Source organism: Rhinolophus sinicus, chromosome 16, assembly GCF_057876585.1.
Source record: "Rhinolophus sinicus isolate RSI-liver-muscle chromosome 16, RSI-T2T, whole genome shotgun sequence".
Taxonomy (NCBI): Eukaryota; Metazoa; Chordata; class Mammalia; order Chiroptera; family Rhinolophidae; genus Rhinolophus; species Rhinolophus sinicus.
The window spans coordinates 9,993,368-10,021,133 of record NC_142516.1 but is presented as its reverse complement, the minus strand read 5'-3'; the positions used below and the strand labels follow the sequence as shown (position 1 = coordinate 10,021,133).

Below are 27,766 nucleotides of genomic sequence, written 5' to 3'. Positions count from 1 at the left end.
TATCCTCCCCAAATAAAGACACAAAAATCCTTAACAAAATATTAGCAAATAGAATTCAACAATATACACCATGACCACGTTGCATCTATTCCAGGGATGGAACGCTGGCTCAACACTGAAAATCAGTCAATACAGTCTACACCATATTTATAGGCTAAAGAAGAAAAGTCACAATTATATCAATTATGCAGAAAAAAACATTTCATAAAATGTAACACATTCATGTTAAAAATTCAGGAGTAGAGGGGAGTTTCTTCAATTTAATAAAGGACCTCTATGAAAAACCTGTAGTTAACATTACGCTTAAGTGTGAAAGACTGAATCCTCTCCCTCTAGGACTGGGAACAAGGCAAGGCTTTCCACCCTCACCACCTCTCCATCACACTAGAGAGCCTACCCAGGACAATAAGGCAAGGAAAAGAAACAAAAGGGATACAGACAAGAAGGGAAGAAATCATTTATTTCCTATTTGCAGACAACATGACCATCTATGCAGAAAAGAATTTGGAATTGAAATTGAGATGATTTTATCCTCTCTCTTGTATCTACAATTCTTCCATTTCCCTCTAATCTCCGTGTGCTCCTTCCCTGATAGTATCCAAAGCCAAAAAAAAACATAGATTTGGATAGCTAAGGACATGACGTCAAAAGTACAAACCATAATGTGAAAAACTGATGAATCTGATTACATCACAGTTAAGAATTTCTGTTCAACAAAGGAAACTTTTACTTAGAATGGAAATATTGTGTCCATTTAGTTGTTTATTTTTCCTATCACTTGGAGGAAAATATCCAACATCATTCCATTTTAACAGCAACTCATGAAACACCAAAGTTCTGTGGGAACACAGCTTGAAAGTTGCTATAATTTCATCCATCACTAAGTAGCAAAATATAGGAATCTCTCTTTAAAAAAAAAAAGGGACCAGGATTGATCTCTGACAAGCTGAGTCAATCAGCTCCTCTCCCCTAAGAATCCAGAACTGAGTCACAGTGTTGGAGTCAAGTTACATGACTTGTTCTAGAACTTAGTTAGGTCTGTGAACTCTGATCAAAATCACAGGAGGAACCTTTTGAAAATAAGATCCCCAGGTCCCAGGGACTCTGATTCAGAGGGTCTAGGGTGGGGTCCCAGGAAAACAAGTTTAAGGTTTCCAGGTGATCACGGTACATAGCCAGCCAGGCTTGGGACCCACTTTGTTAAACAATAGTGCTTAAAACTGAAAGGTGATCAGTGTTGGGCCATGTACAAGTAGGAAGAGCCCATTGAGATGAGACAGAGAAAATTCAACACGGGGTCTGCGGTCCTTGGGAGACTGGAAGAGCCCGGAGGCTGTGGGAGAGCTGGAGAGAATGACTGTGGGACCTTTAGATCCAGAGTGTGGGGGTCCATGCTCTACGGGACCTGCCACGACACCCACTCAAGTGTCTGCTATTGCCCGAATATAAAGATCATTGACAGGCAGGAAAACAACTTTAATTTCCATAAGATTTTCCGCTACAGTGGGTGTGCTTACTCACTGAGGTAAATAATAAAATGCCCACTTTTATTTAGAGCGTCTTTACTTTTTTCACACAGTTTCCCTGTGCCCTAGACTTACTGAGGTGGTACTTACCCACAGCTATTAAAACGTATCACTACGAGGAAAACCATTTCAGAACCAAATCAGTTCAGGCCCTCAAGTGCTCTCGGGGATTCAAGACCAAGTGGAAAAACAAAAAAACAATCCACAGACTCACCCAGTTATATTTCTGAGCAAAGTCAACATTAAAGCCAAGAAAACATACTGGAAATCAGCGAGAGACGTAAGAAACATGAGTCCTAGAAAAGTGCAAATGATCTGCTAGCCCTGGTCCTGACAATGAGCCGGCTAAGAAATGAGAGACAACAGTGGGCTAGCAGGGCTGAAACAGGAGCGCAAGGGGACTGGCTGCAGCACAGCTTTAAAAACTTCCCTCTCTAAAATCCAATTTCCTCCAGTGTAAACAGATCACCAAGAAAGATCCCTTCCAGTTCTGATGCCTTGTAGCTCTTTTGCAAAATCTTTTTTTGCAAATTACGAAGTCATTCTAGTTAATAGAAAGTTAATATTTCTGTATCAAAATATTGACTTAGATTAATACAAATGCTAATTTCCCAAGTTCCCAATTTGTAGAAGTTCTTTGTCCTGAACATCCACCACATACGGAAGTGAAGGGCATTCAGACATGACTTGCTCTAGCACACCGGTGTTCAGTGAGGGGCAGACTGTCTCACAGGCCTGAGACAAGCGGCAAGAGGAATGAAAGGGACCCACCACACAGGACCGTCCTCTTACTGTTTCATGTCTAAATTTCAATAAGATTTCCTCTAACAAATGGTTCCAGGGCTTTAAAAACAAAGTGGCCCAAAGAGCATAAAAGCAAACATGAATGATAGGTATGTTTATTATCCAGTTTACCAAAGAAGAAACAAGGTACAGATAAAGTACTTGCCTGAGGTCAGGCACTTACGAAAGGAGGAAGCTGGGACCAGAGCCCAGGCAGTTTAGCTCTGGAATTCACGCTCCCTAACTCCTGCCTTACAGCTCAGCACACCGCCACACTGCTTAGAAAATCTAATGTATATCTCCTCCAAGGCTCCCAAAAGCATTCAGGAATTAAGAGATACTCATGAGCACAACATGCAAGGTTGTTCACATTCAACCACAGCTCGTGCCGTTAGCCTTTCCTGCCATCACCCCATACACACCCTCCGTTCCAGTCACCCCGCCCATGCCTTCTGTATATATTGACCATTTATTGAGCTATTTCAGAAGGGCTGGGCACGGCACTAAGCACTTTATACACCATACCTCATTTTATCCATATGACAATGCTGTACGGTAGGGAGTATTTCCGGATTTTACAAAACAGTTGTGTAAAAATTAAATAGCTTGCCCAATGACAAATATCTGGCAAGTGACACTGAACTGAAACCCAGATCTGTTGTTACTTCAAAGGATATGTTCTTAATCACAATTTCCCTGCCTAAAATGTGCTCTATGTCCAAACAGCGTCATGTTCAAGATGCATCTAGAATAGTGCTTGGCAAGTAGTAGGCACTTAGATATTTCCCAGGTGAATGAATAAATGAATGAACAAACAAATGCCTCTTCCTCTCTGGGGACCTTTCCGACTCCCTTACAAAACTAAGTTGCTCTCTCTACATTGTTACAAAACTTGTTTCAAAGCTTTATTATAAGGCTTCCCAGGTGGAATTCTCGGCTTTCTACTTATACATACACATTACCGGCTAGACTGGGAACCTTGTTCACTTCATGTCTGTAGTCTCAGCCCTAATAAAAGGCCTGGCTTTTAACAAGCATTTTGTAAATTTGTGCAATGAATTTCCCTGAAGATGAGTAAGACTCGTGATTCATACTCGGTATTAAAACTTTTTCCTCAAGAAATAACATTCAGAGCTGTGATCTACTCAGATGTATGCTCTATAAATATTTCTAAGTTTCAACTATCATCGGAGGCATCTAAATTTAACTCATTCAACACATATTTATGAGCAATCTACATACATATAATGGCTCTTAAGGAGCTTACAACCTAGCCCAGGAAACAGAACATAATAAAATGTAAACAGTCAAACATGATTATGGCCTCACAAGTTGAAGACCTCACTGTGTGCTAAGGCCGTGGGTCTGATTATCTGTAGACAGTCTGCAGCGAGGCTCTTTCCGGTCAGCAGCAAAATGAGGCGGAACGGGGGCAGTGTTGTGTGTTTTCCATTCAGAGGTGTTTAACTCAAGTTTTATAACGGTCCTTAATCTGGCATCTAGTTCCTCCTGCTTTCTGATGCAAAAATGTAAGTTCTTTTCAAAACTAATGGTGAGAGATGATCACCTCTATGTGGCTCCACAAATTTGTTTTTAAGATTTTTACTGGTACAAACATTCCAAACATCTGGGAACTACTGAGCTAGGGCGTTCAAGAGAAGCATCTACAAGGGGTGGGACTTGAAGTGAACACTGCGGGATGAACAGGATTTGGCTGGGGTGGGGAGGGGGGGAGAAGATATGGGATTTTAAGCAGGGAAAACAGCCTGAGCAAAGTACAGGCGTATAAAATGCTCATGCAAAATTGGAAGAATAGCGACTAAATCAGCCTAACTGAAACTTGGAAAAAAGTGCAGCTGCAAATTCCTTTTCTGGCAATAGGACAAGCTAAGTACCCTCCTGATCCTCCGTTGAAAACAATGGTAAATAATGGACTTTTTTTTATCTTCTCAAATAAATACATTAATGAGTTTGCAAGAAAATAAGATTAAGACCAAGAACTAAGTGAAGATAGGCACCCAACAGGGTAACCAGAACACAAAAACTAGCTTTCTCCTTGAAGGCACTTACGTAGCCCAATGCAATTTTCAGTTTCCCAATCTAATGGGGCGCAAGGAATACAAGACAAAAGTAAGGTTCAGCCTAAGGTGGAAAGTATAATAAATACCCCTCCCTCTTAATATAAATGAGGACTACAAAGGGGATCAAGACAGAAACCCATCTGCACACAGACACACACACACCACAAACACAAATCTCTGCAACTATAATGAAAACCACTAGTCTCAAAACTTGGCTATGAGAAAGAAAGGAAAATCTTCCTGCCAAGTTCAACCACAAGCTGGCCCTCATAAAGGATTGCTACTGAATGGTCAAAAATTTAAGTTGAAGTAGTCACACTAAAAATGGCCACAGAACACTAACAAAAAAAATAAATAAATGTAAATCTTCTCTGGAAAAAATTCACTACAGCCTTGGCCTCAAAATAATTCTCACAAAAAGTTCCAAGAGATATGAACTCATGGGCAAAAATGAGAAAATCCTCAGGGAAGCAAAGCCCATAAGTAAGACCCTCAGAAATAAAAGATGGCAGAATCAGACTTTTAAAGCCTTCAGATATTGGAATTATTAGAGATGGGATATGGAATAAATGTTTAATAAGCTTAAAGAAATAAAAGGGATTGAAAATGAGAACAGAGTAAGAAACTGACATGATCAAACAAAACTGAAAAAGAACAAAATATTTCTCAAAATAAAAAATAACTTAATGGATGGCTTAAGGGCAGAAAAGGTACACCCAGAGAGAATTAGTAAACTTACAGAAATTATACAGAATGTTCAGAAAGATAGAAATTATAAAAAAAGAAAGCAAAAGATGCAGAAGACAGACACAGAAAGTGTAAGACTAATCAATATTCCAGACAAGGAGAAGCAAATAGGGCATAACCCATGGCTAGTTTTAATGCTCTATTTATTTTGTTGGGGTTCCCATCTTCACTAAGTACTTTGTCTGAAAATTTTCCAAAACTGACAACAGATACACACTCAAGAAGCCCAATGACTGCATAGCAAGATAAAAAAGAAATCCAGAAGTTCTGGTTCCAGTAAAATGTAATGGGTCCACTCTACCTTTACAACTATAAAAAGCATCTATACAATTCATGGAGCAGCTATTTGAGGGATCAAGAAAGGAAATACTAGAGACAGACTGGTGTAGAAGACTGAATTCAAAGTACCACCTTGAGTCCATGCAGACTCTGCGTGGACTCAAGGCAGCCCAAAACCTGAAGTGGACACCACAGATTTCCAGGAAAAGCTCTCTGGTTCAGGCTGAAGGAGTGGGAAAGAAGGGGTCTACAGGAACCTAAAGCAGTGAGTAAAGGAACCTTCCTCTCTAATCGGGAGTGTGACTAAGAACAGGGGGCAAATTCCAGTATTTGTTCCTCTGTTCTCCCACTGTTAGGTCTGGACTAGATGGGAAGTGCCCAGAAGAACAGGGTAAATAAAGCCCTGGTTTTCTGGCAGCTAAACTAAAAGGCAGTGCCAGGGAACCAAGGAGATAGCAGAGGGAGGGGAACTCGGGAAAATGACCCCATGAAGTTGGTTTTGAACTCCAAGGCTCGTCTCTGAGTCCATCAGCGATGCCAGAGGGTTCCAGGAGCTCCACGTCACCAACACTCGGTATTGTCAGTCTTTTCATTTTAGCCATTCTATTGAGTGTGTTGGAGCTTTCTCGAGGGAGTTTTAATTTGCATTTTCCTAATGGCCAAAGACACCAGGAATCGTTTCATGTTTATTTGCCATCTCTATATCTTCTTTAATAATGTGTCTGTTCAAATCTTTTGCCCATTTTTCTTTGGATTGCTTGTCTTATTGAGCTGTAAGTTTATACAGTGAATTTATATATAAATACATAATTAGATATATGTTGTAAATGAAGGCAGCAGTGGAAATAGAAAGAAGTGGTCAAATGAGTGAGTGTGTTAGAAGGCTGTGGCTTGTCTTCATTTTCTTAAAGAGTATCTTTTGATGAGCAAAAGATTTTAACTTTGATAAAGTCCAGTTTATCAATTATTCTTGTATAGTTTGTTTTTTTGTGTCCCACTTAAGAAGGTAAATTTAACACCACTTTATGTGTATTGCAGGGACAAGTGGTATGGGAGAAATCAAAGATAACTCCTGGATTTCTGCCTTGGATGGATAAATAAATGCATCACCATCCCGAGACCATTTTCTCAAAGGACATCCACAACCCACCCTGAAGCCAAATCATCTTTTCTGGACTCCCATTCCCACTGACCTCCCAACAGCATTCTACACAGCTCATCTATGTCTCCTCTGCTCCCCCAGGTTCAAACCTCAAATCATGCTTCGCTATATTCAGTCTGAAGACAACTCTCACAGCTTCATCTTTCTCAGCCGTGCTACTGATTCCCAATCTCTTCCCTCCCTTCCTGGGAACAGTGGCCCAGCATTTACTGAGGCCCTTACTATGTGACAGGCACTGAGCCTATTTTCTAACTGCCGATTGCATATTTCTCCTCGGCCTATCATTGGTTTACAGTCAAACAAATTCACTCTTTTTGACCTCACTGCCAGTTCTCCTCCTGACTCAGAAGTTTCTGTCGGTGGTATTTTGATGCTCCCAAATTAGAAACCTTGATATCACCACCTTTCACTTCAGCTTCTCTTCTCTCCTCTATAGTCAGTTAATGTACCAGTTCCCCAGCAAGGCTACCTGAAACACTGGGGGCCTGGGAAACAGACTAAGGGGCCAACAATGGCCTCTGCCCAATTTGCATGACAACATATGGTAAGATATTTTAAGCTTACATACCATACATTTTTCTTAAGCCTTTTTCACCTGCTATTCCCTATCTATTCTAGAATATAAAATAGTATCTGATTCGGGGGGAAATGTAACAATATTTGACATATAAATATTTCATAGTCTTCCACAAAATACCATGACTTTTAGGGACTCCATCACCTGAACATGTGTGAGCACCACCAAACTAAATGTGCAACTCATATTCCTGCTAAATTATTCTTTTCTGCACAACGTGAAACTTTTCCTCAGAGGAAGTCAGACCAAGGTGGGAAAGGTCAGACCAATTTGCCTGAGAAAAAAAAATCGATTAAGAAGTGGGCGATCAGAACACTTTACAAATTTCTTCCTCCTTAATTCTAGGCTATGACTGCCTATCTTCTGGCACCAAAGAGAACAAGCAGCTTGCAGGGAGAGTAGAAACAACTTTCAATGACCAGTGTAAGTGACTTTGCATTGCAGTCACAGCAAATGAGGCACCCCAGGCTGCATCCTCCAATCAAACCAGCACATTCAGGACTGTCTTCTCTGCTGATTATCAGTAGTTACTCCAGGGATTAAAGCATAACAGCATTAGCCTTAGAAAAATAACACAAATATAAATATTTAGAGTCCCAAAGGGAATTTGCCAACACTACACGATTTGGGGATTATCAGTTATTTGGAACCATCATAAATAGTTGAGAGTTAAATATATGAAAAGACTACGAGTCATACTCTTTTAAGAATGAAACCCAGTCAACACCAAACTTCTACTTTGAGTTAAACATTCATTTAATTGTTCAATGTATATTAACTGAGCATCTACTACGTGCCACATACCATGCAAGTCACTCAAGGTTTATAGTGAGCAAGACTCTCACGGTACCTGACTTCATGAAATTCGTAGACTATAGGAAACACAATCAAAGAACAGAACAGTAATAGGCAGACCTGATGGGCAACTCTCCTCCAAGTGCAGCAGGGAGGCTAAAGGGGATGCTGAGAGAAGGTCTCTCCAGAGCGCCATCTGAGCTAAAACCTGAAAAATGATTAGACGTTAACCAAGGGTGTGTGCCTGTATGCGTAGAGGTAGGAGGTGAGTGAGGGGTGCTATGGATGAGACTGGGATCAGACAAGGAGGAGGAGAGAGCACACTGAGAGTCACATGGATATGCGCTCCGGTCCCAGTTCGACCATCCATAGCTTGTGTTCTCTGGGCAAACACCTCTAGCTTTAGTCACCTCATTTGTATTAATAAAAGGTGGTAATAATAATACTCCTTCCCTCACAGGATTATGGCGAGGATTAAATAGCATACTGCATGAGAAGTTATTAGCTCCCCACGTGTTAGTGCTAAGACAAGTGGAAATCTCTGTGTCTTTCTCATCTGCGAAATGGGAATCACAGCAATACCTTCTCCATCGGGTTATTAACGAGGGTAAATTGAAAGACTAAGTATGAAGAGTCAATGATGTAGCAAATGTAAAGTACTTAGAATAAGTACTTATATCCAGGAGAGTCCAATAAATGTTAGGCATTACCGTTTTTATATTAATAGGCAGAGTCAAGATGTTAAAGGGCTTTGGAAGCCATGTTAGGGATGTCGGTTTTAATCCGGAAGCATGGGGAGCGACTGAAGGGTTTTAGCAGTGAACTGACATATCAGATTTGCCCTTTGGAAGGCTCACTCTGGATGCTACATAAAGACTGGACTGGAGAGAGGCGACAGTGGTAGAGAACCCAGTCAGGAGGAATGACAGCCATTAAGGTAAGAGAACCTGGACCAAGGGGCAGCAATGAAGGAGATGAGAGCATAAGTCAACAAGACCTGACATTTAGATTTAGGATGTGAGATGTCCCCAGCATCTTACGGCTCTTTCCCTCCCTCCTGCTCTCTATCCACCTACTAAATAGTCATGCAATTTCTTTAGTTCTCATTCCTCATCATTCTGTAATTGACTCCCAAACTACATCTTTAGCTGCCACCTCTCTCATGACCTTCAGGTCCTAATTTCAACTGTCCCCAAAAGCTCCCCACAGATAGTAACCTCACATTCAATATAAGCCAAATAAAACCAATGATTTCTCCAGAAAATCTCCTCAATTCCCCTATTTTTAATGCTAACTGTCAGTCACCCAGGTTACAACCCCTGAAGTCATCATCCATCTGGTTGTAAACACTTTCTAATATTCTGATATTACTTTTAACAACTCTCACTGATACTTGGACTTATATAACACAATAACGGTAGTGTGGTACAAAACAAAAGGAAATACCCCAGTATCAGCCTTCGTTACCTCTCTTCTAGTATAACAGGTTAATGTGTCTGCCTACCTTCAGTCATTCTACTCTTCAATCCTGGTTATACTCATTGATCTCTCTCTCACACACACACACACACACACACACACAAACACTTTAATATGGAGGGGGAGCTACCTAATCTCTTGAATTAATTTTCATATTAGTTACATTGGGGGTGACCAGTTAGCTCAGTTGGTTAGAGCATGGTGCTACGTAATAACACCAAGGTTGCTGGTTGGATCCCTGCATGGGCCTCTGTGAGCTGCGCCCTCCTCAAAAAAAAAGCACTGAATAAAATTAGTTACATTGGTTATAATAATTACACACAAAAAGTACACCAAAAAGTACAGTGCTAAGAGAGCAAGAACAACCCTAAGAGTACGCACTGCGAATTTTAGATTCAGAGAGTATGCGAGTATCAGGCAGTGAATAAAATTCTACCTCAGGAATACAAACCCCTGCTGGTGACCAGAAATTCAACTGTGAACAATGACCATGAACCAGTTCTTCAGTACAGATCTGAGAAGGGGACCTAACCATCACCCACAGGCACAGTGTCCATGGTAACCCATTCACCCCACTTGTGGCAAACAGCAAATCTAGACAGAGCTCACCTTGCTCAAGAGCATACGGAAAATAAGAGACTTTAAGAATTAAAAATATTACAAAGAGGGAAGAGAGAACATCATCTCTTGGAAGAAGAATAACTCAGAAAATGATTTAGAAATATCTTTCAGGAAACTGCCATCCTTAAATAGAACAGAAACAACATGACTTCTACAAAATAGGAACAGAAAGCTACAGGGAAATGTCAACTATAATTGAAAAATAAAATTTAAAAAAAATAATAAACAAATAACACAGTCATTATCAACCCCCCAAAAAAGAAAAAGAAAAAAGAACGAAAGCTACAGGGAGAGAAAAGAAGAGGATAAAAAGGCAACAAATAAGAGCCTTTTTAAGAAAGGATGGAAGAAAAATGACTTCCTGGAGAATAAAAATGCGTGGCATTAGACACATTAACTATTTGGTATTCTTGCCAAAATGTTTAAACATGAACTTAGGCATAGGAAACAATAAGACACATCCCTAAATGTGGGTCATTCTACAAAACAACTGGTCTGGATTCTTTAAAAAGACAATGTCACAGACCGAAACAAAAAAGGGCAGAAGAACTATTCTAAATGAAAGGGAACTAGAAACATAACAACTAAATAATTGCAACATATAATCCCTAATTGGACCCAGGCAAACACAGAGCTGCAAAGGACATTATTCAAACAATGGGAAATTTTGAAGATGGATTGTATGTTAGATAATATTGCATGAATGTGAAATTTCTTGATTGTGATAAAAGTATTGTGGTCATATAGAATATACTTGTTCTTAGGAAATATACACTACAATATTAAGAGATAAAACATCATGGGACTATAACTTCACAGTGAATTCTTCAGCCAAAAAAGTAAAATAAATCTGCATATACAAGGTCTGACAATTATGTTCTCAAACTCATCCTTGGGAAAAGTGCTACATAGCTCATTGCTGAATATCACTACGGTCACCTTTGAAGTACTCCCCTTGGGAAGCTATGCACCGATGCCAGTGCCTAGTCCACCTTCCAAACAATTTTGGAACTCTTTCTGGAATGGCCATCAGAGCTGTCGTAGTATTACCCTTGATGTCCTGAATGTCATCAAAATGTCTTCCTTTCAATATTTCCTCTTTCTTCGGGTAAAGAAAGAAGTCATTGGGGGCCAGATCAGGTGAGTAGGGAGAGTGTTCCAATACAGTTATTTGTTTACTAGCTAAAAACTCCCTCACAGACAGTGCCATGTGAGCTGGTGCATTGTCGTGATGCAAGAGCCATGAATTGTTGGTGAAAAGTTCAGGTCGTTTTTGTCTTTTTCACGCAGCCTTTCCAGCACTTCCAAATAGTAAACTTGGTTAACTGTCCAGTTGGTACAAATTCATAGAGAATAATCCCTCTGATATGAAAAAAGGTTAGCGACATCATTGCAACAAGTTCACGAACTTAATTGTCAGACCTCGTGAGCCTGGAGGAGGAAGAGAAGGGTTACCTATCCCCTCACATTACAGGAAAACACAGATAAGCATTTACACTAAAAACCATACCAATTTTATAATAGTTTTTTTAATATAGTCCTCTTCTTGTTTATGAGGCCAGCATAGCCTTGATACCAAAATCTAATAAGACCATTACAAGAACGGAAAATTATAGCCAAAATCTGTTATGAGTATTGATGCAAACAAAAAATATTAGTAAACTGAATCCAGTAATACATATAAAAAAGGTAATAAATCATAACCAAAAGGGTATATCCCAGGAATGCCAAATTAGTTTAACATCTGAAAATAAATGTAATTCACCACATTAACAGGGAGGAAAAAAAAATCATATGACCATCTCAATAGATGTAGAAAAAAAGTTTAATAAAATTCAGCAGCCATTCATGACTAAAGCTGGCAGCACAAACACCACTTGATGCAGACCCAAAAAAGTTCCAGCGAAAAGTCAGCTCTCTGTAGCCAAAGGACCGGAAAACAGGCAGCCTAACAAGTCGAGAAACTTTTAGAAAATAACCACCAAACACTGCAGTCAACACCACAGAAAAAGCTGTGTGGTCTCCCCATCACTCAAGTCAGCAAAGGACGAGCAGGGAGGGCCCCTAGATTTCCACCTTCACCAACGAGGCTGTAACAGTGCCCCTGCCAGGTAGAGAGCCAGGACTTGCAGCAGACCCACTGGGCAGGCAGGAGGACCCCCTCAATGTGCTTTCTGCGAGCCTGTGGAGCCTGGACTCCCAGGCACTCCTCCCCCCAGCTGGGGCGGTATCAAGCTCCTGGGGAGCCAGCTCTCCACCCCCACCCTGGTGTCAAGGAAGGCTGAGCAGAGAACCTAGACATATACTCCAACCTGGCAGTAAGAAGGCAGAATGCCCCTGCCACTTCTGGAGCAATGTCAGAGGAAGCCAGCTAAAAGAAAATGAGAAAACAGCCAGTTCTATGAGAAGGTTTTCAACCTAGAAATCTATGACTATATAAACTATTGATCAAGTGTGAGAAAGTAAACATTTTTCAGACATTCCAGAACTCAAATGCACCCTTTCTGCAAGTCCACTGGCGTGGATGTCTCCAGTAAGAACTTGAATATATACTGCAGCAAACAAAACAAAACAACACAGGGGCCAGGAAATAATGAAATAGGAGCGTGGTGAAGGGACATTCCAGGATTATAACAGTACAGATGACTTTATACAGATCAGAACAGGAAGGTAGGGAGAAACCACCAGGAAAAGGGAAAAAGATAAAACTGCTAGTATGATTTCAAGTTTGGAAAAAAGTAAGATATGATCAAATAAATAATGCAAGGGAGGGAAGGATTTAGAAACAAGGGGTAGGGAGTTGAGAATACTATAAAAAAAAAAAAAAAATCAAAACCCAGACAAGGCTCTTTCTTTTCTAGTCTCAGGAAGTTTCTGGGCTGCAGACAACAAAGCAGACATGGCCGAGTCCAAGAACCACACCACGCAGAAACAGTTCCAAAATGGCACCAAAATGGCATCAATAGCCCTAATCATAAGGATATCTTTTAAGGAGGTGGAACCTAAGTTCTTAAGGATCTTGAACTTTATCAAGAAACACAAGAAAGGTCTAAAGAAGACGCAGACCAATAAAACTAAGACCATCAGGGTCTTTCTGTCAAGCTCAAGGTCCTGAAAGGCATCAGTCCCAAGCTTGGGAGATATGCTTGTTACAACACTGCCAGCGTGCCAGGCTCTGCTGCTCTGAGCCTAGCAACAAGACCAAGGTCAGCGGCAAGGTGAAAGCTCCCAGGCGGGTCCCGGCCCTCATGAAAGCTGCAAAGTAGAGCTTCTGTCTGCCAACAAGAGGATGAAGTACTCGTGTGATGTCCTGGGCTGCTCTCTATACAGGGCTGGTATTCCCTGTGCTATTTTGTGTAAGTAAATGCAAAACTACATATATATATATATATATATATATATATATATATATATATATATATATATATATATATATATATAGACTATACATTCCCAGGGGATATACTCTAAGGACAAAAAGAACTGCCAAATAAAAACAAAAACTTGTTTTCGGTAATCTTGGACTTGCTACTGAGTTGTGTGTGTATTGTGGGATAAAGCAAAAGAGTACTTATACTGGTGTCACTAGAAATTGGGACTTTTGGTATGAGTGATAGGAGATTTCAGATGTAAGAGTGATGAGGTTAATAGAAATGCTATATAGTCTCTTGTTGGAAATATCAATATGAACATGTTGTTTACCTTTAAAAAATACACATACAACAAAAACACAAACATACACTTCCTAGTTCTGACCCCTGGAGAAGCTTAGAAGTAATGACTCACCTAGTAGTAAAAAAGAAAAACAAAAGTCCTAAAACCCAGACTGTAATCGCTAATACCATTCCCCACCAAAAGGAAGCAAGACTCCTTAGAGAAACAGCAGAACACAGGTCTGGAGCAGGAAACATCCAGATGAGCCTGGAACATCTTGTCATGCCAAAGGCAGGGGAGCTCTTAAAACCTCCTGGGACCCTGTCAAGGACACCCTAGAAGTTAAATGGAAGAAGCCCCAACTAGACAATGATAGGACAAATTGAACATCACGAGGATAAACACCGTGACTGAAATACAGCAAAGGGGTTTACATCTGTGTGTTAAAGTGATACCTGAAATAAAAATCAGTCACTTTTGCAATATGCTAGGAAACTACCTCAGTTTGAAAAATGAACAAAGGGACTCAAATATTTATCCAGTCTTTCTTATATGAACTGTACCTCCTCAGGGTAACCAAATAGCTGATATGGGGAAGTTTTCCTTCATAGAAGTATTCTGGCTAATATGAAGAAGAAATGATAAAAACAAAGTATCCCCCTTTTACAGCCCCTGATAAATTAGGACTCAAAGAGAGAACTAAGTAGACACAACGTGCCTCCTGACGGAAGTACCTATCACCAGCTTTTAAGTATTCTTGCCAAGAAAATGAACTTGCACTGATGAAGTCACTAAATCTAACTACCAATTTGTGGGAAATAAAGGGGACAGACGTACTAAACACAATGCAATGGAAATTATACAGGACAAATAACCCACTTCTTCAATAAATAGCAAGTGGGGGAAAAGAAACTCACGAGATACCTATCAACCAATTGCAATATGACCTTATTTGATTCAAACAAATCAACTGCTGGAAATAAAAACAAAATGGTATTAACTAAAAAACTCTGAGCACTAACTAGATATTTGATGATATAAAGGAAATTTTTCAGGTGTGATATCATGTTTTTTAAAAAGAATATCTATCTTTTAGAGACACATGGAAATATTTAAGGTGAGACATGACATCTGGAATTTGCTTCAAAGTAATCTAGGACTGGAGAGCGGGGGAGGGAGTTAGTTTATGGTCAGTTATCTATAAATGAAACTAAGTAAGCTATAAATTAATAAGTGTTGAAACTGAGTGATGGACATTTAGGGGCTCATACTATGCTCTCTACTTTCATAGATGTTTCAAATCTTCCAAAATACGAAACTTAAAAAATAATTTTAAGCAGCCAGGAAAAAGAAATGAGAAGTTATATTTAAAAGACTAGAAATGAACAGCAGCACCAGCTAAACAGAGAGAAATATAAATGATAAAAGTCTTTTATAAAATTGAATAAAATCTTCAAGTACTTGTGAGGAGGCATAAAATGTTCTTAAATATTATCATTCTAATTATTTGCATGCTCATATTATCTCTTAGAAGACTTTAAGTTTTTTTTCTCCCAACCAGGAAGGGAACTAGTGCTTTGCATATATCAGGATAGCAAGCCTTCAAATATATTCAGCAAAACATACAACACATCATCCTCACATACTCGCAGAGGAAGCAAATCCTTTCTCTATGTCTTAAAAAATAAAAACTAGGAAAAGGAACACTTGTTTTCTTTTGACATCTTTAAGTCCAGGTTGTTCAGACAAGTGTATCCCACCCTCCCCAAGCAGTAGTAATAAAAGCTTCCATTTACTAAACAGTCATTTCTCTGCTGAGAGCCAGACACAAGACTGCTTTTAATCTTCACAACAACCGTATAGGTGAATTTATTAGTTCCCTTTTATAAATTAAAAACAAAAATCAAAAAAACTGAAGCTCAGAAACTTAGAATTCAGATGAAATTACGTGAGGTTCTGGGGACTCAAACCCGCATCTCCTCGCCCGCCCTGGAGTATAAGAACGAACGTTTTGCTTGGAGTCAAATATCTCTCCTGAGATTGGTTTCCTTCCTCCTTTTGATTCATACAGCCTAGGCAAGATCAATGGCACATCCCTGAAACCCTTCCTGTGGCTCAAGTGAGTTCAAAAGTTTATTTTTTTCTCTCTCTTTCCCAGCAACCTGGCCCAGCCCACTTTAAATCTTACTCACCTAACAAAGCGCACACATTCATTATGGAGCCCTTGAAGATTTCTTCCTTTCTCACTGCAGACTAAAATGCTTTCTCCCAATCAGAACTTTCCACTTTTCCCCAGAGAAGCAAACACATTATATAACCAGTCCTCAGATTCCAAACATTCATTTATAACTTTGCTAACCTTAGCGAGTCATCTTTGATTCTTCTCTCGCCTCTTACATGTAATTTGTCACCCACTCTTGTCAATTCTACCTAACATCTCTCTCAAATCCATCCTTTTATTTCGCCAACCAAAACCTTCCTTCCGACCTTCATCTTCTGCAGTATAAACTATAACAAAGTTCCATAAACCAATGGTCTTCAATTTTCCCCATGCATTCCTTGCTATCAGTAAAAAATCTGAGCTTACAACAGATACGCCTATACTTATTTATGTATGTCTTGCTATACTTATACATTAGAAAACACAAAAACAAAAATTCCAAAGGTTGCTATGAAAACACATATAAGCTCTAACATATTCTTCTCACACCCCAGTGGATCATCTTGCACAAGCCAGAGATATCGACTGCTCTAAACTGCCGCAGTCACAGCAATCTTCCTAAAAACCCAAATCTGATCATATTACACTCCCAGCTCAGCCCTTCAATGGCATCATGTCCCAGCGGCACAAGTCTGCTTTTTCAGCTTCATCTCCTATCATCTTTATCCGCATGTCCTGTATTTCAGCTATCCGTGACCTCCCTATGTCTTTCGCACACACAGTTCCCTAAACCTGGTAAGTCCTTTTTCTTAGACATCTCACCCCTCACAAAGGGGTAACCCCCTCCCCCAATCTACCGCCCCTGACACCCCTCTAACATCATACATATCTATTACAATTCCATTGACTCTATTCCCTATGCTGTACTCCATGTCCCGTGACTATACAGACATAATAAATTATAGCTGACATATAATATTATGCAGCGTCAGCGTCAGGTGTACAGCACAGTGGTCAGGAGCCCTATTCTTGACAGCCACTGATCTGTACATAGCAGGGTCTCTAAGAGAAAAACACATTCTAAATGCCATTAACCAACTTACAAATGAACTTTTGAAATGTAACCTATCTTTGCCATAGGAACTTATATATTTTGAACATACTTTTGTTATTTCCGTTACTTGGTTCCTTTTCAAGTCCTAAATATTTGGAAGAATGGGTATGAATTCCCATAAAAGTAGAAGAAGCCAACTTAGTTTCGGTCTCTGGTTTATTTTTCTCCCTTGTTTATCTTTCCATTTCCCAACAAAATCCTTTTAAGCAAAAGGATGTTGCAAATCCAGAGATTAGTTCCTCCTAGGGCCAGGAAAAACGCTGGACCTTTGCAACCCACAACCAGAATTCCAGCCAGGAGCTTACACACCAATTTAACTGCCTGAAAAAAACATATTTTCCTACAGCAATTCTCCAGGTTTTAACCTTCCTTGTTTCAACCTTCCTCTCCGCTGTGCAAACCTCTCCAAGTTGACTGCAATGGCTAAGGTTAGAATGATGGAGTTGCACCAACACATCTTCCAAAAACGTCATGATAATTCAAGTGACTGACTCTGGGCCTAACAACGGGGAGCTCAGTCTCCAACAAGACTTTTATCCCACCACCCCAAGTCTTTGTGCTGTCTCCTAGGGGGACTGGTGGGGTGGGGAGAGCAAAGAGATGAGACAGAGGGAGAAGCCCCTTGAGGAAGGGGAAGTCACATTTCAACTCCTAGTTTTACCCCACAGTAGGGAGACACGTCGGCTGTGCTACACACAGGTCTCCAAAAGCAGCAAACCTGCGGTGCATTTTGGTAACGGGATCCTTTCACGAGCAGAGCGAAAAAAGACTGTACAGAGCTATCTGAAGAAGGCAAGGCTGCTTCTCTGGACCAGAAAACAATGAGGCGTTTATTCCCACTTCCAAGTCATATAACTTCCACTGTTCTTCCTCTAGAAACCCCTTCTCCAAATCTCACCTTTCTTTCAGTCCAAGTTTCTACCTCTTCCTGAGAAACCTATCTCTGTCTACTCTGCTCTTTCACTTTCTACACAACTCATTTGGACCAAATGAAAACCACAATGAGATATGTACCACTTTGCACAAAGTGGTCCACTTACTTTGGAAAACAGTTCAACAGTTTCTTAAACGGAGTTACCATACGATCCAGCAAGTCCACTCCTAGGTATATACCCAAGAGAAATGAAAACAAATATTCATAACATTATTCATAACAGTAAAAAAGTGGAAGCCACCCAAACACCTAACAACTGAAGAATGGATGAATAAAATGTGGTTTCTCCATACAATGAAATATTACTCAACAAGAAAAATTAATGAAATACTCATATATGCTATAACACGAATAAACTCTAGAATCATTGTTACATGAAAGACAAAGGATTATATATTGTACGATTCCATTGATAAGAAATGCCCAGAACGGACAAATCTACAGCAACTATAATTAGTGACTACGTAGGACTGAGAGGGTTTGAGGGGGAGTGACCGCCAATGGGTACAGGATTTCAGGAGTGACGAAAATGTTCTGGAATCACACTTTTGTGAGCATACCAAAAACCATCATACACTTTAAAAGACTCAATTTGATGGTATATGACTCATAACTTAAAGCTGTTTCGGATGACCATGGCCTACAAGACCCTGCTCAGGCCCCAGTGTCTGTGACCTTACCTCACACCTCTCCACCACCAGTCACTGCCCAAACCCACTGGCCTTCTCTCAGTCCCTGAAATACACCTCCAGGCCTTTGAATATCCTCTTCACTCCGCCTGAATGAAGTCTTGCCCAGTCTCTTTACATAATAATGACTTCTCACCCTTTTTAAGTCTCAGCTCAAATGTCATCCCTGCAGTAAGCCTTCCCTCTCTATCTAAAATAGGACAGCCTCTCCCATCATTCTCTCTTAGCATCGTGCTTGTTTCCTTTATAGCACATTCACAGCTTTATGTGAATTGATTTGGGGTTTTTTATGTCAGGTCCACCAGACTGTAAGCTCCAATGAGACAGGGAACAAGTATGTATTATTCACCATTACAATTCCCAATGTCTAACACAATTCCAGGCATTCAAGTGCCTGATAAATGGTAATTCGTATCTTTATTTCCCTAATATACCTCTTCCTCACACATACTGCTCCTCCTACTGAGGCAGCCACCACTGCAATGCCACTGCCGCCGCCGTCACCACGGCCTCCATTCCCTAGGCCACCACTTACCCCTTTCACACCCTTCCTCATCTCTCCTGTCTCAACTAACACATTATCCTCTTGATGACGTCTTCCTTCCTTGAGCCTCCAGGAAGGCAGTCTCTCCTCCACGTACTCATCTATTCATCACTGGCTGCATCTCCAGCTAACAATGACCTTACTGTACTACACTGGGGCGGGGGCACCTGGAGGGACATGATTTTGTTTTACATTTCTGTCTTTCTACTTTGGAAAGCCTTAAAGCAAAGAAGAATCTTTTCATTTCTATGTCCTACTGTGTTTCACCGAAAATAAGACCTAGCCGGACCACCAGCTCTAATGTGTCTTTTGGAGCAAAAATTAATATAAGACCCGGCATTATATTATTTTATATTTTATATTATTTATATTATATTATGTTATATTATAAAGACCCAGTCTTATAGTAAAATAAGACCAGGTCTTATATTACCTTTTGCTCCAAAAGACACATTCGAGCTTATGGTCTGGCTAGGTCTTATTTTCGGGGAAACACGGTAGTTTCTAGCATATTACTGGGCACATAGTATAATACTACCACCAACTATGATAATAATAACTAACATTTACTGAGTGCATAATATGTGTTTGACACTCTTCTTGGTTCTACAGTGAGTAAGTACATAAATATCTTCATCACCAACCTCACAGACGTCCCAGTCTGACAGGGACAGAAGACAGGTCTACCAGCCGATGCAGAACAGCCACCACCACAAAGCCCTGTCCTGTCCCCATGCCTTCAAATCTTTGAGTATGCTTTCCTAAGACCATAAATGTCAGGTGCCTTCAAAGTCACTTAGAATACTTCCTTCCATTACTTTCAATCCACTTCCTGCCGTTGGTGCCTGGAAACAATTTCTAGGATGTCACCACAAGCAATATTAAACTGCCACACAGTTTCCTGCTGTGTCTGCATTATCAGTTAAATTGCTTCATATTAACCACATTCCAGTCCACGGGGAACACTCAAATACTAAATAAGATTTAAACATCCCTGTCGAAGACGCCAGTTGCCACTGCTCTGTTTATCCCCCAGATAAATGTCTGTTCAAGTTGAAGGTTTAGGAGCTTTCCAGGGTACTTACTACCTGCATACTGGTGACCTTCTCCTTCCTCTTGTCAAGATGTTTGGTTCGAAGCAAGACAATGTTCCTCTATTAAAATGAACATGAACTGAACACGCTTTAGGAAACATAAGGAACTGTCTGCCTAGACCAGGGCAATTTGGCTCATAAACTTATAAAACATAAAAACTCTTCCTCCTCAAGAGTTCAAGCAGCAAATTGTCCTTTTAACTCTATGTACACTCAACTCAGAGCCTTAGGTTAGATCTTCATTTAGATCCTACGGTATTTCTTAAATGCATTCCATACACTCTTCCTAAACAGCCTCATGTGTCAAGGACTGGGTTTGACATAGGGAACTCGAGACAAACAAGCAGGGCCTTCTCTCAAAATGCTTATGTCAGGCTTAGTATGGTAGACAGACAATGAACTGGATTTAATACTTGATAAACACAAGGGGCCACACAGATGAGGGGCACCTGGCCTAGGCTGGGGGACAAAGATGAGAGGCACCTGGCCTAGGCTGGGGGACAATGATGAGAGGCACCTGGCCTGAGCTGGGGGACAAAGATGAGAGGCACCTGGCCTAGGCTGGGGGACAAAGATGAGAGGCACCTGGCCTAGGCTGGGGGCAGAGACAACGGGCATCAGGGAAGGCTTCCTGGAGATGGCATCTGATCTTAGGCCTAGCAACTCCCATCCTTTCCTTTTTAAAAGGTGGTTAATAGTACCTACAGCATTGGGCAGTGAGGATGTGATGAAACGGTTCCCATAAAGCATTACCACCATGCCTGACAGACTGTGCTCAGCCAGCCTTAGCTCGAAGGGAAGTCTGATCAGGCACTAAACCTCAACACCTGTGCCTAGCAACTCAACGGCTTCACTACTGATCAGAGGGCAGACGCCAGCTTCACAATGACACAGGTTGCTTTTAATCAGTTTTATTTCTTAATGAAAGAATGTTAAGTTCTATCCTGCATGTTAACAGTCTAACTCCTTGATCATCAAACTTTCTTCTCCATTACTGAAACATATGGTTCTCTGATAGTTCTGTAAAATACACCCGTTTCCTTATTCTTTTGATAGAGATGGTATAAAAGAAAACTAACAATTTACTGAGTTTTTAACATGGGCCCCGCAGTCATAGTGATACTGCATTTACTGCTGATAACGCCCCTGCAACAACAGTCTTCCCCATTCCACCCTCAGGGTGAACCAGGTACTTTTTGTAGAAACTTTCACAGTCAATAGACAAAAGAGCTGGAATTTGAACCCAGTTCTGATTCCACATCTCAGTCACATAGCATCAAAGACAAGCCAGAGAAAACACAGGCAGCCACAGTGGTCTCCTGCTCAGAGGGACCCCAGCGTGCTCTGTGCCCTCTACTCCCCCACCCCCAAGACTGTCCTACACAATGGAGCCCACACACTTAAGATTTCACGTCAGCCAGGTGATCACCTGGAGCTAAGTCCGTTCTTTGCTGTCAGGATGGACCCGTCATTAGTAATCAAAGCTCTGTTTCCTCCAACAACTAGGGCTGCACCTACAGGGATGGTTTCCTCACCACCCCACTCCTGGCTGCAGGCAGAAGTTGCAGAGTCAGCAGTCACCATCAATCACAAATACTTTTCATACCTTCTCTCTTCGGATTCTCTTTCAGTCTCACAAGTAAAGCTAACGTATTTCCCATGCCTACATTTTTAACAGAGGAGTCTAGTTTCAAGATCAAGAAGGCTATTCTTCATACTAATTCCACGCATGATACAATTCCGTGCATTAGTAAGTTCGCTTGCCCAACTGCTTGGACAGTAGCGATGGGTTCCACAAAACACACTCAAGAAATGTATTTGTCAACCTGCGATCTTCACAAGCGAGCCAGAGACCTAATGCCTTGTCATGGGAACTACTACTTGTTAGATTTTCATGCTGGTTCTGACACTGCTTGCCTCATATCAGGCAAGTTTCTGAAGTTCTCTGTGACAAGAAGAGTAAGCATCCTCAGAAGAATACTCTGCAACTCTAAGGTGGCTTTCAGAAAGTGCTTCTAAGTGCCATTGAAATCCAAGTTTACAACTCTTGGAAGCAGGAGCTAAACTTGGAGTGCCTCTTTAATCCCAGCGCTTCACCAACTGCGTCTTTTTACCTCCCGAGCCTCTTAAGCTCTTATTTGGAGCACGCTTCTAGCTTTTCCCTCCCATTTCCACAAATATCAAGAACTAACTGTGCTCATCCAACTCTTCCATTTTCATTATCATAAGCAAACTCATGCTTCATTTAGCAGAGATCTCGGGGCTGCTGCAGCACATACTATGAGACACAATTTGCGACTGGAAGCCTGGGCCAGTGAGGGGACCACAAGGCTGAGCGAAGGTCACACACTGCATGGGCATCAACTGGACAAGGTAGCAATATTTGCATAATTGTTAGATTCCGTCCCTAAGGCCCTTCCCCTTTCAAACTTCCCTAGCGTGATTCTCAAAATGCTGAAATAAACATTCCACAGACTTTTTTGTGAGCAGGTTTCAAGTGTCCTATGAAAGCTGTTCTAAGGAAAAGCCTATGCTGTCAACTTTGTTTTTAAGTGCCCTTAAACAATTCTATTACTCATAGAGAAAAAGTGCACATTTGTTAGTCATTAGAGATAAGGCATGTTCTGGAGGCTGAGGAAGGGAGAGGCAAAAAGAGGACCTGGCTGGGAGGGGAGATAGAGTCCAAAACAACACACCCAAAATGCACTGCATCAAAGTTGCACTTTCCAAAGTCAACTTCTAAGTCCAGAAGGAGGGTAACAATGTTTCAATGGGTTCTGAAGTCTGATGTACCAACAATTTCCCAGGAAAACTAATCTCCATCAGAGACTCCAGGTGAATGAATGAGGGAATTTGCCATATTGGATTACAAAGGCTTTCCAGCAATGATCAAGATCAGGTGCTCAGTTACAGCACAGAGGTATCTTCCTTCACAGCCTTCGGCCCTTGCTGTGTGGAGACGTTCATGGACAGGAGGGGGAAACAGAAGAGAGAAAAGGGCCTTCACCCCAGGCCATCCAGACCTTAAGTCCAGGAGTGGCCCCTCACTCTTACAGCCTCACGCGACTTTTGTGGGGGCCGCAGGCCTTAAGCAGCCGGGCTGCAACCTCTCAATACCTGCCCAACTCTCAGAGGCGACCCTATCACACACGTTTGGGGAGTTGCTTCCGGAGATTTCTCGCCCTCCCCCAACAGTTGTGTGACCATTTTCGGAGGCTCGCCATCTCCACAGGGACGAGGCCACCTAATAATTAATCTCAGCTACTCCCGCCTTCAGGTGAGATGGGGACACCTGACCACCCGCGCGCCCTTCCACCCCGCGCGCACCCCGCCCCCGCGCCTCCCTGGATCGCCATGGCAACCGTCCCCCTCCCCGCGTGACGCCGGCACGCGGGGCGCCCCTGGGGTCCCTGCAACAAGTCCCCCGCGCGGCCCATGGCCTGCAGCCCTTGCCCGGCCTCACCGCCCCGCGCCCGGCCCGGCTCCGCCCGGCCTGGCCGCACTCACTTGATCCTGGAGCCCATGGTCCCCGGGCCTCCTCATGGGCCCGCGGGCCCCGCTCGGCGCTGCGCTGCCCGCCCGCCCGTGGCCGACCGGCCTCCCTCTGGCGCTCTCCCCGCCCCTTCCTCCCTTCCCTCAGGCTGGGCCCGCCCGCTTGAGGCTCGCTCCCTCGCCGCCACCGCCGCCGCCGCCTCCCGGGGTTAATGTACTCGCTCCAGCCCGGCGAACGCCATGGTCGCCGGCGCGCGTGCCCGGCGCGCGCCGCCCCCTCCACCTCTCACACCGCTGCCCCCTCCCTCCCGCGCCGCCGCCGCCCGCCGGGCCTGCCGGGAAGTGTAGTCCGCTCGCGGGAGGCGGGGCCGCCTGAGGGCGGTGGGGGCGGGGACCGTGCTTCCGCCCACTGACTCTTCAACGTCGGTGCATCGTGCTTTACACGTGCAGGCCCCTAAAGACCTCCATACCACTGTTATAGAAACCTCCACCTACTATCCCCTGAAAGATCCTCATCCCTCCGAGACCCCAGAGCTCACATGAAGAAACCGTCACCCTTTCCTCCCCTATGGAGTTCTCCCACCCAGCAGCTCTGGCCTAGAAATATGTCTCCCACTCAAGCCTACATATAAAAAAACGTTTTCCCTTAGAAAATTCCATACCTTCCAGTAAGTTCCTTAAGGGAGTCACAGACCCTCTTCTCTATTACAGCATCCACTTCCCCAACACGGTCCTGGGTAGAGGCCCCTTCCCCTTCTGTTCTACCTTTAAGGAGACCTCACATACCCACAGGAAAGCCACCCAGAGGCTTCATAGGAACCTTTTAGTGGTTCTCTGTCCGACCATTAAGGACCTCTGCCCCACCTTTATCAGCCGTTTTGGGGCCTCCAATACAGAAAGTCCATGTCACCATAACAGTTTCTGATAGAGATTAACTTAATGCAAATGCAAATATTTGAGAGCAAAGATCACCAACCTGCCACCTACACTGCTCCGCCTCGGGGCTCACTTTCATGAGCACCCAGTATTATCCCCTCCAGGTCTGGAGGAGTCACAAAGGAAGCAATAATGACACCTGTCATTAACTACTGTTCAATGAGTGGGTGAAGGAGGAGTGTCCTCCCTGAACCAGGCACTGTATTTCCCCTGCATAGTTAACACCCATCCTCACAATAATCTTGTGAATTTAACCCCCCATTTCACAGAAGGGAAACTGAGGCATTTGCTCACGGTTACATAACTAGCACCGGGTGAGTGGAAGTTCTCATCCAGGCTGAATCATTCCAGACACATGTTACATAGTCATGCTTTAAGATAGCACCTTTGGCCATAAGTCAGAAGACACTGCAGGTTCACGGTTCTCTTTTAAAATTAGACTTTTCTTTTCTTTCTTTTCCCCCCACGCCCTAACAATTTTCTATTCTGAAATGCCCTTCATCCCTTCTGCCATTTTAGCTCTTGTAAATTCAATGTCCCCCCACCCCACAGCCAGTCCCCACAGTAACTGGTTCTAGGCCCCAGTCAGGCAGGGAGCAAAGAAAGCAAGAATCCCTTTTTTGGGAGTTACAGTCTGGATAAAGATAATTTCTCTCTTTTGCCTATCCCCTGAGGTTGTTTGAAGGCAAAAGTTGAATTTTTTTGAATTTAAAAAAAAAAAATGAAAACTTCCAAACTACCATTTTGAATTCAAAGTCTTTTGCACCCAGACACCAACACCAACTTATAAATACCCCCAGGAGCAAAGCTCTACCAGACAGGCAGAGCTTCTGTGGTGTTTATTCACCTTGTTTCCTATGAACCCTCTCCAAGGAACAGTTGTTATCAAGATCTTCCCTGGAATGAGCAGCCAGTTCAAAGCTCTGAGCAGGAGTCTATAAATAAAACAAAGTTATTTGGTGGAGGACAAAACTGTCTACTTTTCAAAGGAGGTTGTAGCCATCTTGGCCACAAAAATGTCTGAGTGCCTGCTGGGTGGCGTGTGTGTGTGTGTGTGTGTGTGTGTGTGTGTGTGTGTGTGTGTGTGGACTGGAAGACTGGAGGTGGGGTGGAGGGTTCTATATCTGTCCAGGTGGCCTCTGAGACTGCAGGGTGGTCTGTGGAGAGAGCATTGAACTGGGAGTTAGGAGTCTAGCTTGTAATGCCAGCTGCACCACCGACTAACAGAGAGACTTGAAGCAAATAATTAGACAATTGTCTGTTTCAGTTTCCTCCTTGGTAAAATGGGTATACAGAATGAGAGGGGGAGGAGCTCACATCATAAGAGAAAGTATAATGTAGGAACTAAGAGTGTAGGCTCTGGAGCCAGACTGCCTGGGTTCAAATATCGGCCCTACTTCTTACTAAATATGTGTCCTTGGGTAAGTTATTCACTCTCTCTGTGCCTCAGGTTCGATCTGTCAAATGGAAATTATGGTAATAGGTCTCTCTTAACTGAGCTGACATGAGAATTAAATGAGTTAATGACACTTATAAAGTACTTAAACAGTGACTGGCATATAGTAAGTACTCAAAAATTATCAGCACCTATTATACACAAGACACTTCACAGAGTTTGGCTTTTACTCTTAATAGTACTAATCTTCATAATAAACAGTCCTATACTTGGATTAAAGAGACCTGAGTTCCCAACCCAGAATATAATTGTTTCCATTGTGAATCAGTTAGAGTTCAGTTCAACTATAAATGATAGAAGACCGAAATAAAAGTGGCTGAAAAAAAATAGAAGTTTATTTCTCTTTCACAGAATGTGGAGATGAACATTCCAGAGCTGGTATGACAATTCCATAATGCATACTCTAAGATTTGAAGGCATGGGAATAGGATAGGGCAGCTGATTTGGCCTTATGATGGTGTTTCTTCTGCATTAGCTTGTATCCCTGTCTTCTGACCCTGTCAGACTGTGACGTCTTTGAGGCTGGTGACCCAGAATTTTATCTTATTGCTCCCTCTTCTCCAAATGCTGCTTCCACTTCATGATCCAAAATGGCTGCTTGAACTCTAGCCATCTAATCTGCAACCCAGCCACCAGGAAGGAAGAAAATCATGCCCCACCCCAACCCCTAATTTTTGTATTTCCCTGGAATACAAAAAAAAAGTGCTTACACCACTTCCACTTTCATTCCATTGGCCAGAATTTAGTTGCACAACCACGTCTCAGTAGGAAACATAGCCTTTATTTCAGACAATCATGTGCATAGCTGACAAGGGCGGGAGTCATTTCCAGAGAATAAGGGGAGGACAGATACTGCAAGACAGCTAATAGTCTCAGCCAAACCATCCTTGGCTATCTGACCTTGTGCAAGCCACTGTATTTGGGCCTCAGTTTTCCTATATCCAAGTAAGAGAATCAGGCCAGATGGTCTTGCTCCAGTTCTTTTCAGGTCACAAATTCTATAATTCAGTGGTTTATTATTTTATAGTTCCTTTCAAATTAGGTGAATCTGATGTTATTCAAGTAAAAGGAGATCTGTCTGCCAAGTACATGGCATAATCAATTGTTGGAATTGATATCTTCCGGAGATGAGAAGTTAGGAACTTTGCCTTCTGGAGACTGTTGTCAAAATAGTCTAATTAAGCAAATCCAACAGATAAAAAGTCCAACAGTGTGTGCGATACCACCTGCACAGACACCTCAGTGCTCATCAGTTTCCGAGCTTGCCCTCACTCCCTCGTACCTGTTTAGTCTTTTTACTTAGGATTTAGGGGGCTGTGTCTATGGCGGGGAGGACAGCAACCTCAAAGGAGCTTTGATACCCCAGTAATGATACAGCATGAAATGGCAGGCCCAATGAGCCAGTGGTCTGTTGTTTCTAGTACACTTAGTTCTGATTATATTTATATTCTTTTTAATTTGACATGAATTTACATGCCATAAAATTTGCCATGTTAACATGTACAATTCAGCGGTTGTTCGTATAGTCACAAAGTTGTACAACTATCACCACTATCTAATTCCAGAATACTTCATCACCCCAAAAAGAAACCTCACACCCCTTAGCAGTCGCTCACCTTTTCTGCTCTCCCCCCAACTCCTG

At 42.2% G+C, this 27,766-nt stretch overlaps 1 protein-coding gene across 12 annotated transcripts in view; it reads right to left on the bottom strand.

Annotated features, from left to right (window-relative positions):
• The window catches only part of DENND1A (DENN domain containing 1A), a 472,628-nt gene extending 448,634 nt beyond the window's left edge, over nt 1-23,994 (bottom strand). For 6 of the 12 annotated variants that reach the window (XM_074330985.2, XM_088793182.1, XM_088793187.1 and 3 more), the window contains exon 1: nt 23,748-23,992. In XM_074330985.2, the coding sequence (XP_074187086.1) occupies nt 23,748-23,764 (17 nt within the window). In that variant the 5' untranslated portion in view covers nt 23,765-23,992. Of the gene's footprint in view, nt 1-23,747 lie in introns of all 12 variants that reach the window. The other 6 variants (XM_088793181.1, XM_088793185.1, XM_088793183.1 and 3 more) reach the window with 4 other exon arrangements.
• Nucleotides 23,995-27,766: the final 3,772 nt, after the last annotated feature.